At 44.7% G+C, this 12,269-nt stretch overlaps 1 protein-coding gene and 1 long non-coding RNA gene across 7 annotated transcripts in view; one reads left to right on the top strand and one right to left on the bottom strand.

Moving 5' to 3' along the window:
* Positions 1–12,269, bottom strand: part of kalrna (kalirin RhoGEF kinase a) — an 83,355-nt gene that overhangs the window by 47,558 nt on the left and 23,528 nt on the right. For 4 of the 6 annotated variants that reach the window (XM_064311502.1, XM_064311510.1, XM_064311503.1 and 1 more), the window contains 11 exons: positions 10,381–10,499; positions 9,914–9,980; positions 9,549–9,658; positions 9,154–9,223; positions 7,626–7,715; positions 7,192–7,284; positions 6,107–6,218; positions 5,259–5,449; positions 4,327–4,428; positions 3,285–3,427; positions 2,620–2,722 (listed from right to left, as the gene is read on the bottom strand). In XM_064311502.1, coding sequence (XP_064167572.1) covers positions 2,620–2,722; positions 3,285–3,427; positions 4,327–4,428; positions 5,259–5,449; positions 6,107–6,218; positions 7,192–7,284; positions 7,626–7,715; positions 9,154–9,223; positions 9,549–9,658; positions 9,914–9,980; positions 10,381–10,499 — 1,200 coding nt within the window. Of the gene's footprint in view, positions 1–1,951; positions 2,082–2,619; positions 2,723–3,284; positions 3,428–4,326; positions 4,429–5,258; positions 5,450–6,106; positions 6,219–7,191; positions 7,285–7,610; positions 7,716–9,153; positions 9,224–9,548; positions 9,659–9,913; positions 9,981–10,380; positions 10,500–12,269 lie in introns of those variants that run through there. The other 2 variants (XM_064311505.1, XM_064311506.1) reach the window with 2 other exon arrangements.
* On the top strand, positions 1,973–5,295 carry LOC135241272 (uncharacterized). Its single transcript, XR_010325963.1, has 3 exons — positions 1,973–2,101; positions 2,563–2,751; positions 5,161–5,295. It is a non-coding gene; the product is annotated as an uncharacterized LOC135241272 (long non-coding RNA).

Raw genomic sequence — 12,269 nt, forward strand, 5'->3', positions numbered from 1 at the left:
GCGAAGCACATGGCAAAAAGTCAAACTCGCTCTGTGCTAATACACTTACGGAAAATTTTATGGAAGAGCATAAACATGCTTTCAAGCGATTCTAACTAATCAGCAGATTGGCTGTAACAAAAACCAGAATACACAGGGGGGGCCCCAGGACCAAGTCTGAGGACTCCCGGTGTATATCACAATAACAAGCCTAGATTGGTGGAATGGCCTGCTTTTGTCATTAAACATGTGTACTGTACATCATGTTCAACGTGTCATTGGTTTCTTTTAATGTCCAAAATAAGAATTTTCACAGCACTCAGAACTGCGGTCAGTATTGTTGTGATTGCTTCCCCCAGAGACAGAGTGGGCGGGACTTTGAGACAGGAAGTTCCACCGCTGAAACCGTTCTCCAGACTGCACTCATTCCAGTCATCAACAATGTATTATAAGACCTGGAGGCAGCAGCAAAGGGCACGACAGAGCACAGCACAGGGCTCGTGTATCCCTGGATATAACCCTCCTGTAGAGGCAGAAGAGGGAAAGCCGCAGCTGGGTGGAGAACCATAGAATGGAAAACTGTCTACTAGGACTCAAAAAATAGGGGCAAGGAGGTTTTCCGAAGGCTTCCCGGAGCCAAAACAATGAGTCATTTTACAAGACAAAAGCAGGGCTTGTTTATTGCTCAAGGATGAGGTGACTGCTTGCAGAGTGTTTTCAGAAGGGAGAACACACGGTGTTCATTGAGTAAGGGTCAAATAAGACACGTTTGCTTTGGAAAGTTCATTTGTTCATTTTTGCCATTTTGTGTTGAATATGAGAGAAGATATTGTGGGCTATTCTTTTCTGCTTTGGTCCTATTTAAATGTTAGAATATGAAAATATATGTGGCTATAAGTCTTTAACTGCATGTTTGAATCCTGTATTCAATAACTGGCTAAGAAACTAGAATAATTAAGCTAAGTTTAACTGCACGCTTAACAGTATCAATAAAAAAGGCTCAAAACAGAATAATTAACAATCCCACATTATGTATAAAAATACTGAATCTAGAGAACAGCTTGCACACATGTATGCTATTCACATTATAAACTAGATTAGTTCAATCTATGAAAATTCCACTAAAATCAACAAAGTCAAAGTAGGTTTCACCCATTAGCAGAAGCAGCTACCCAGGGACAGAATTAGGGGCATTTATGTCTCTGGAGAGGCCAAATGAGAGCATACACCCTTGTCTACACTCTACAAGGAATAATACTGTTGGCCTCATTTACAAATCCTTTAACAAGAAGGGGAAAAAAATGAGGCTCAGCAAGCTATAAACAAACAGTAATATTAAAAACAGCCTGCTTTCCAAAATGAAAAAAAAAAACGATTAAATTAAATAAATCAGGGCCCTGCTTTAACGAAACACGAGAGAGGAAGCCAGCTTTCCGCCCTGCGAGCACCTCGGGTCTATAAAGTACTTCAGCTCCTTCAGAGCAGCCAGGTCTATCAGACTGAACCAGGTCCGGTCACATCCTCCAGACACGCTGCTCAATGCCCTCGCCACGCTAGCGATGTTTGGCGCTGGAGCGGCACGTGGGCGACTCGGTCCGCGTCACCGGAGCCCCGGCTCTCCCCCCGCGCGATTGGAACCAGCGCGCGTATAACAGGGAGGGGCCCCCGACATCAAGGCCCGACCGCACAAGGCTGGCCGGTCGCCAGGACAACAAAGCGCTCGCCATTGAGGATATCCAGCAGCTGGTTCCGGCTCTACCAGGGAGGGAGTCGGCGGGAGGAGAGCCATCCCAGAGACAAGCCAAACACGAGCCCCTCCCAAACAGAACCGTTTGCGACCAGCAAACCTTTTAAACTCCCGAAATACTTTCAGCGCAACACAAGCCGAGCCACGCGACGGCTAACGCGGGTGACACGGCTTTGTGAGCCTAGCGGCCACGCTGTGGAGAGTGGTAGTCAAAACGGCTCTTACTTTGACTTCATGGGGCCTCTCGTAAGTCCTATGAGGGCAAAATCCTGCACAGAGCCTGAGCAGGCCTTTCATGGTTTCACATAGCTCTTTATATGCAGAGATCACATGCCACACTGGAGCTGCAGAGCCCCTGCGCTAAACAAAGGGCAGGTGAGGGAAACCCCGATTGGGAGGAGTCACCTGACCAAGGAGGATCACCTGGTCAAAAGAAGGCGGAGCCACTGCCAGGCTAAAATCACTGAATGACAAAAAAAACAGCATGAAATAATGTGTTGAGTGTACATACAGAGATACATAATCTGCCACTTTTTATTGCATGTTATTATTTGGAATTAAGATATGACAGAAATGTACTTAAACTTAAAAATACTTTTAAAACAAACTTTATGCCAAAACAACATTTATATGCATTAGTGTCACAGCTAGAATGATTCCTATTTCATTGCTGTGGCACAGAAAGACTAATAGTCCAGAACTAAGAACAGTGGAAGTTCAAATCAGTAACGCACTGAAGCACACAAATCACTTCTGCAAGCCACTGACAAACTAATGAAGAGCAAATGATTTCCACAAGGAACCTCAAACTATTATGGCCGTGTTTGTTTTTCCAGAAAGTGCCACAATGATGGAAGATGCGCTCGCAGACCAGAGGAAACCGGCATTCCTACCTTATCACTGTCCACCGTGTTTTGGGAGGTTCTGGAGGCGATTGAAATGGTGTCCGGTTGGCTGCTGCCATCACCCTGGCTGTCTGCGTCTTCTCCAGTGTCCCTTCAGAGATACACACCATGTTACTAACGGTCAGTTTAGGGGTTTGTACAAGGAATCTAAAAAAAAAAGGCCCCAAAACTGTCAAAATGCAGGCTTTTCATTTCTCTACAAAACAAGCTATATTTACTGAGGCAAATCAGCACTGGTCTCCTATTAACCCTTTAAGGTGTAAAATCACAAATACGTGATTAGAATGTTTTGAACTGAACATACTAATGATGCGGTAACAATCGCAACTGGTAACTGAAAGCAATGGAGTTCTAGAACACTGACTAAGAATTCTGAAAAAACATTTTTTTTTTTTTAAACTACTCTTCAAAGGGTTAAAATAGGCATAATTGTCCACGTGATATAGATATTCAATACATTAGACTGTTTATTTGCTTGATCCTAGCAACTTACATTTCTATGCACTCTCAATTTATGCGCCAAGATATTTACTGAAGCAATTCAAGTTACCTTGCCTAAGGCCAAAACACAACAGCTGAGATCAGTACATGAGCTACCAGCGTAGCTCCATAAACATTATAATGAAATGCATGTTCTATTTGGGATGGCTGACCTCTTGCTGTTGTTGCGCTGCTTTGCTGGTGTTTTGGGCATGTGGATGGGCTCCTTCAGCGCCCCCTTCAGGTGAATAATCCTCTCCTGGATCACCTCCCGGATGTTCTTGATCCACTCCTGCTTCACTTCGATATTCGATGCCTGCAGATCACAATGGATTACAGGACGGAAATCTATACTGCATTTGTCATCTTCCTGGATGGACATTTCTGGATAGAGGTTCTGCTGAGTGTTGGGTATTTGGGAATATCTCAAAAAACAGTAGGAAGACTAATATGAATATAATTATCATCTCTACAAAAGATAAAATCATTCAAACCTCTTCATATTGAGTACAGTAGTCTAGAAAATTCTCAGATAGTGTGCTGTATGGAGGGGCTGCAGTACTTACGACACGCTAACATGAGGTCTACATATGTTTGTTCACACATTAAGAGGACCGCTCTCAGCTTGATTTGAGGCGAAGGGGACAGTTTTTGGACTGAAAACCTTGAACCCTAAAAGCCCCTTCAAACACAAAGAAGGTTTTAAGTGCCATTTCCTGCACTAAACCCAAAGCCCTATACCCAAAGTTTCCTGCACTAGACCCAAAGATTTTACGCACTTGCACACACACACACGCGTGCGTCTGTTTCCAAGTATTTCCATTATGTATTTGACAAGGACCGGACAGCCCAGCTAACACAGAATGTTCTCACAATGTCACTGGAATGTTCTGTCAAAGTTACAACATTGCCACTACATGGCAGTAACATTGTGAGAAGGTTGTGTGTTAGCTGGGTGGTGGCCAAATGGGGCCCTCCAGTCTGGTCACTTGCAGAGTCAGTCAGAGCAGGCCCTAATCAAGCTTGCTATCTCAGCTGCAGAGGGCGATCATCACAGAGAAGCATGGATCACACACGGATAGCTTACGCTGGTGACCAGGGGAAGGAAAGGTCTGAGGCGTGTCTGACAATCACAACACCGCAGCCCCAGACCCACTTCCTGTCACACGGCACAGCACTGGCACACAGGAAATGGCAGGACATCTGGGGACGCACCTTCAGAACGGTCTTGTTGTCAGAGGAGGGAGTCCTTCCCGCCCAGAGGGCAAACTTACAGGGGTCCCCTTCTATGTGCTCCGTCACACCCAGCTCTGATGTCTGAGACACACAGAGACAGAAACACACACACGCACGCACACACACACACACACATACATACGTACACACACATGCATGCATGCACACACACGCACCACACCACACACACACATACGTACACACACACGCATGCATGCACACACATGCACACAGACACATACACACACAGGCACACGTGTGTGCACACACACACGCACACACACGCACACACACACACACACACACACACACACACACACGTATCGTCATTACTCAAGCCTCTGTAAGTTTTAGTTGGTGTTCATATTAACTATTTGAAGTCCACTCCTAATAGTTGTCCCTTGAGGCCAGCGTTCACAGCTGTTACTGGGCACTTGTGTGTCTTGAGCACTGTGATCACTGCCAAAAGAAGCTTGTTAATGTTTTCACCCACACAATGCAGGACACAGTGCCACTCTTCACCCCCATTTCGTGCTCAGGTGGGTTGGATGCACGGGGGTGCGAGGGCTCCAAACTACACCTGCACATTCCCCCAGAATCCCAGAATGCAACAGGTGGACTTTAACAAGACGACAGTCACAAACCAGCCAAATCTCTGTGCCAGAATGAGTGCCACATCTGAACTGGACCTCATCGGGCTGCCAGTGGGCCCTTAACTTATTTCCCTCCTTTGTTTTTTTTAAATTTGGCTGCGGACATAACCTGTTAGCGTTCAATTTTGGTTCTGTAACAATCCCATTTCTATCCTCACAGGAAGGGCTTCTATTTCGCACTTCCTGTATCGTCGCCTCCCTGAAGCAGTAACGCTGTGCTGCAGCCATACTGAGGAGAGAAGAAGCGCTCCCCCGTACCTGGAGCTTGTTCTTGTAGACGTATTTGGTGCGGCCCGCCGAGTCCTTGATCTCCTTGCTGAACACCAGGGAGATCTCGAAGAGGAAGAGGTGGCGGTCCCGCCCTTTCCGGATCAGGGACTTGGGATCCCACACCTGGAACGTGTCCTGGAGGATCAGCTCTCCCTGGACGTCCAGGTTCTCATCAAAGCCTGGGGGAGAAGGTGCTCACAATGAAACATGGAGACAGGTAGCGAGAGCACAGTATGAGGGCTGTCCATCTGTGAAGCTCACATGCTTAACCTGGACCACCAATTCAAGACCTTCTGAAGTCCCTCTAAGGTCTCATTCCCTCAAATAAATGGACCCAAACAAACAAAACCGTAAGCGGCATCACTCAAGGGCTAAAGTAAAGGGCAATTAATTTTAGCCTCAATATGCCTAAATATGAATTTTGTCCCAGGATAAGGGACTGGGGTTATTGTACCTGTGAGAGATTATTTAACAATCTCTAATGAAATTACTTATCAAGTATCATTCCTTCTAAAGCACACCAGCTAATCTTTCACACTCCAATCAATGAGGAAGGCAGTCTGCAAAGTACTGTGTTAGTCCAAGTCATAATGTAATAAATATGTATACAGATAGACCATTTAACAGATATATGGTTAAACATGCGTTTCATTATAACATGGATCTTTTTTAGCCCATGTCATAAGGACATACATACCAAAACTTCAATAAAGAGCTTCTATGGCCAACAAGACCTTTAACTCTTAAACCGCATTAAAATGAACTGAAAAGAGCTGGAGTGTGCTGTTATGAGTTGTGCAGTCTTTGGGAAGGCCCGGGGGGGGAACCCCTCTTACCCTCCAGCATGCTGACATGCATGGCATCATTGGCTCTCTTCGGGACGCTGAGCATGACCTCCAGCCCGTCCTTAATCTCGCCCTTGCCCTCCTCGCAGCAGGTCAGCAGCTCCTGTCCGAAACAGAGACGAGCGTCCCACCGTCAGCAGGACGTGGGGTCTAACCCCCTTTCTACAGCGCTGCTGCTCTTAGCGCACAACCAGCGCGTTTGTGTTCGTAACTACTGTCCGAAATCCAAAAGTCTTAGTTATTACATTTGAAAACAATGCAATCTGACGCTGTTAGTCCACAAGTGTATTTTTGCATTCTTAATTAATGTCTGCTCATAAGTCAAAAGACTTCTCCTTACATCTGAATACAATGCAATCAGCATAAGCTCTTAATACAGCATCTTGGCCAAGTATTTTTTATTTTTTTGCATTGGAAAGTGAAAGCTCAAATGAAAGTCTTCTTCATTACATCTGAATGCAATGCAATCTGTTATTGAGATGCACCGACTACCCCCTGAAGAGACAAAGCATAATTTCTGTACATTTGAAATGCTTTGCGATGCATTTGTCGATGTAAAAATCAGCTATCCAGTGTAATAATAGAAGCTGCTGTGATTAAAGATTGTGAAGCACTATACCATGCAAATGGATTTTGGATTGAAATGAAGCAAAATGAGGATTCATTAGTGATAGAGAAGATTTCAGTCTGGTCAAGTATATTTTTAATTATAATTATTTAAAACCACACTGCTGATTTGTGCTATGAAGTAAATGTAATATGTGAAAAATATGTCATTAAAATTTAATTACAGTCAATCAAGAGAAGAGTGTGCGCGTGTGTGTGTGTGTGTGCGTGTGCGTATTTGTGCATATGTGTGTGAGTGTGTGTTTGTGTGTGAGGGAGAGAGAGAGAGAGGGAGGGAGGGAGGGGGAGAGAGAGAAAGAAAGAGAGAGTATATACGAGAGAAAGTGTGACAAAAATAACAAACAACAAAGACAGAGAAAAAGAGAGATAAAGAGAACAAGGCAGGGTCCATTCCTAAAAGAGAGTGGGAGCCATGGGCAAGAATCCCTTCTATTCTTCCTCTTCTGTACCTTAAGCAGGAGCTGGTACTTTGTGATCCTCTGCACTGGCTTAATAAGGTAGGATGAGATTGAATTGGCCATGCCGTGTCTTTGCTGAATTTCCTACAAGCAGAAAAATTCACACGATTCATACAATCCATGTTCTTATGTGATTCATAAACAGCAAAACATACATCAAAGTACACCAAAGATACAAGGACACACAGAACAGAGGATTTTATTGTTTCAATTCAGTTGCATTCAGATTAGATGTAGCTCTATATTGCCATCTACATGCCATTAAGGTGTACTGCCATCTTCCTTTGTGTTCAATAAAATGTAAGAAGCATATAAAAAGATGATCAATAACCAGGAAAAGAAGAAAAATATTTTGGGAAAGTCAGCATTTCAATATAAAACTCTCATTTGTCTGTACGAAAGAGAGTAACCAGGGATAAACTTACATCAAAAAAGCTTCCAGCGTGCTCCAAGATCAGCTGGCTGGAATCCGGTTTGTTTGTACAGTATGTGACATACATCTGGAATTTATCAGCCTGCAAAAGCAATGGAAAACAACACATACACACACACACACACACACACACAACATATCCCAAACATAATCCCACCACACACAAAAAAATACACACACACACACACACACACCACACACCATATAACACACACATACACATACACACATACAACACACACAATACACCACACTACACGCATAACACACACACCAACCCAACACTACGCATACATACACACAACACACACAAAACTACACACACACACACACACACACACATACGCATATACACACACATACACATACACACATACGCATACACACACATATACACACACACATACATACGCATACAAACACACACACACACACACACACACACACACACACACACACACACACACACACACATACGCACACACACGCACACACATCAGCTGTCCTGCTTTAGAATGTCTTCAGAAAAGGCCAACCATCTCTGGAACAGCAGTACAGTATTAATTTAATAGCAAATGCCCTAATCTTGGGTGATCTGCAAATATTTTTTTTGAGTCAACTTTTGCACCAAGTCAGGTTTTGGTATTTATTATGGTATTCAGGTTATATCCTGATAGTCTCATGTTTTCCTTCTAAAGGCCTCTAATGGAAGTAATGGATATGCCTTCAGAACCGGCATTTTCATTTTCCTTCTTGGTTAGCACAGTTAATTTGCGCTAGTGTTTTAGCCATTTTGCATCTACAGTCCCTGGTCTGTGAATGTTGTCAGCCAGGTCTGGCACTATTTGTTCATATTAATCAAGCCAATGCACTCAAGCCTCCCGCTTTGTACATCGCTCTGAATAAAAGCCTCTGCCAAATGAATGTAATGTAAAAAGCACATTTATACTGCGCATTTTCTGAAACAATTTGAGTTAAGTACCTTCCCTGCTGAGAATTCCATCTCAAGCCAGCCAAAGCCGGTCAGGCTCGATTAAGCTGTGCTTTCGACACATCACCAGCTAGTCAGCTAGTCCACCAGTTTGACCACCAGCTTACTCTTCCAGGTAAGAAACCAGCTTTGAGTAGCTTTGTGTAGCTAAAGCCCGGCTTTGACCAGCCACAGACCAGCTAGAAGTGTCAAAAACACAGCTTAAACCATTTTAAACCAGTTTATAATCCCAGTTGGTTTTAGCTGGAATTTTCAGATGGGTTTATGAAGGGGACACACTGATCGCCAGTTACGCTTGCTAACTATAACTTCACTAATAAGCCTACAGCAATGCTTTCTAGCATTTTATAAGGACAATTCCGCCCATAATTTATTTACATCTCCCAAGATACAAAGCTTCTAAAAATATAGCATTAGGCTGCGTCCACGTGTAGGGATTTAATAAGGATTCTGCCATGGGGCAGTTAGCACAGAAGATAAGAAGAGCGAAAGGAACAGGAACAGGATCAGCAGGAAGCGAAGAGCTTACCCATGTGACAAAACAGTGCCCCACGTCCTCTGGAAGCTGTTCGTAATTCACCAACTCTTTGAGGAAAACGCTGGCAGAAGGAACACAAGCAATTGAATTACTGTCATGCACATAGACAACGTTTAACACATAAATAATCCCATCAAAGGAAACGGTCAAATTGCTTAGAGTTAAGCGATAACATAATTTAAACAAATTACAGTGTCGGTGACATAGGGTGCTCAGAATAGGAGGTGTTACCATGACGATAACGGACAGGATTGATTTACTGGGATCTCCCTGAACAGCGGGCGTCAATTTATCCCTCATACTATTGATGACCTGCACGTCTAATGGCTTCTGCAGAGAAATGAGTTGCATCTCCGTCACTGATGACGAATCGATAAGACACTTACTTATTATGAAAATCGTAAATCTCCTGGATGTTCCCGAAGATGATGTGCTCTTTGTTGACGATCCCCGACGGGATCTCCTCCACCCCGCTCGTCATCTCCCACAGGTAGGTCTGGAGGAGGGGGCAAGACAACAATTCAGCCTTCCCATCGCGCACCTCTACGCGCCAGAGCCGTTCTCTCCCGGGCGCACCTCGAGTCAATGCCGACTATTGACCGCCCGCTCATGAACGTCTTCTTCTCAGAAAGCTTTTGTGATCGATTACAGAGAGGAAATCTCATTTACACCTCCGCTCCCCAAGCCTTCATAATCAATTACAACGAGGACAGCACCTCTGACACGACGGAAGTAACAAGTGCGAGCTCACCTCCAGGCATTCCTGCAGGTCCCTGACATAGGCCTTTTCAGTCTGAAGGAGTTCAGCCATTATGAACCTGGATCAATGCAAATGTACACCAACGGCAGCTATTTGAAAACACGAACATTTTATGACAGAAGACTACAACACGGGATAAGGTTCTGCATTTAAGGCCCGAATGGTTTGTTCAAACACCCAGAAGTGACCACTTGTATTAAGTTTCACCTCATTACGCATCAAATTTAAATATAATTGTGGATAATTCATACAGAGGGTAAATGCATACTGTGCATACATACACAAAGACCTACATAGGATATCTACATTCTCTTATAGCAGACCAGTCCATATTGCAGATCTGCAGATGTGGTCAGCGGAAAACACATTCTAGAACCATAATGTTTGATGGATCTGCTGAATCCTCTGGGATCCTCCGGGATCTGGGATCCTCTACACGTGGAGTGCGTCTCACTCACTCTTTCTTCCGGGCAGATTTCCTCTTCTCTTCGTTGACCTCGTGGTTGGGGTCACGCAGTTTCACCTCTGGGTCAGTCAAACTGGCTGGAATGATATCCAGCTCCAAGTCTTTATTATCCTACCGGAGAAGAGAGCAAACAAAGATGGTAAATGGTAAATGGACTGCATTTATATAGCGCTTTTATCCAAAGCGCTTTACAATTGATGCCTCTCATTCGCCAGAGCAGTTAGGGGTTAGGGGTTAGGTGTCTTGCTCAAGGACACTTCGACATGCCCAGGGCGGGGTTTGAACCGGCAACCCTCCGACTGCCAGACAATTGGTCTTACCTCCTGAGCTATGTCGCTCCAAAGACACTCTAACAGTCGCACTGGCAGTCCTCTGAGACATGAATAGTGACTACACCAGTTAAACCAGGGCAGATATCCCTCTGTATATCTTACTAAACCAAACACAAGGGAAAATGAAATGATGATGACTTCAAGGCTCTCAAATCAGTTCTGCTGCCCCTAGTGAATGCACACGTGTGTGTACATACTGTGTTTATGTATAGTAAGGTTCACTTGTGTGTCATTGTAATATTGCCAGTATGTGTATGCGTGTGGATGTGTGTGTGCGCATGTGTTTATGCGTGTGTGAGTTTATGTTCGCATGTGTGTGTGTGCATACGTATGTGTGTGTGTGTGAGTGTCTGCGTTTATGCATGTACTTGTGTTTATATGCACGTGTGCGTGTGTGTTTGTGTGTGTGTGTGGGTGTATCTGAGTATTCGTGTGTGTGTGTGCGTGTGCGTGTGTCTGTGTGTGTCTGCTCGTCGTATGCAATGCAGACGGCGTCTCTGGCTGGTGCAGAGCGGGGAGTGACCTGTCGTAATGGAGTGTGACAGAGTGCTACGCAGACTTAATGTAGCGGCTGGTTGGCGTTCCGCGGCGGACAGAGTGGAGACGGAGCCCGTCTCCCTCCTCACTGACAGTGTTTGTATTGACTGGAGCTCATTACAGGGAGAGCTTCTGCTATTCCTGTCTGCGTCAGTCCCACAAAAAGGTGCCGGAGGCCAGACTGCAATGGATCTCTTGTCAAAGGGGAAGCCACAGGGACCCTTTTCAGAACTGATTTCAAAAGCATTTATTTGCCTTTATTTAGCAGAGAATGCTGGACTAATTTTGTCCTGGCTTTACTACAGAACCCCACTTCATTCGACACAGAGAAGGACGGTCAAGGAGAGCACTGCTACCTGATTTAGACACACTGGGTATGTAAGGAGAAAAGGAGTATGGTCAAATGTAAATGAAGGTTTAAAGCAGCGCATGACTTTGGAGGAGGATGCCACATCGAGAGTAAAATGACGGAAAGAGAGAAGAGCAGAGAGCGTGCTCCTGCAGCAGGAGGCGGTCCTGTCCCCGCCAACCACCCCCCCCCCAGGGGAGCCCGGCCCCTCCCAGCCTATAAATACCACCGACCATCTAGCAACGCTTCTGCAACACGAGGGAGATTCATAAACGAATCCCACAGCACAGACAGGAACAGGACCCAGCCACAGGCCGTACGCATCACTTGGAATCTGACCGAAGCTCCGCCTCCCAAAGGCTTACAAATTTTGGTTGCAACAATTCAAGCATGAGCTTGTGAAACAATGGAAGACTGTGAGTTGTTCATACTTTCAGTCAAATGAGTTTAAGGCCGACCGGCATCAACAATGCCGAAAGATTACCATCTTAATTGAGTCTCCTACGGCTGGCTTAATCTGTAAGGCACTAAAGCTATCAAATTAACTTACAAGACAAATCTAATTAAAACGATATGCACCTCGTACGCAAAACACGTCCTTCGTAATTTATTTATTTTTACGACAGCATGCCTGAGAGACAAGAGACCTGCTAGAAAGACTAA

This window comes from Anguilla rostrata, chromosome 15 (genome assembly GCF_018555375.3).
Source record: "Anguilla rostrata isolate EN2019 chromosome 15, ASM1855537v3, whole genome shotgun sequence".
Classification (NCBI taxonomy): domain Eukaryota; kingdom Metazoa; phylum Chordata; class Actinopteri; order Anguilliformes; family Anguillidae; genus Anguilla; species Anguilla rostrata.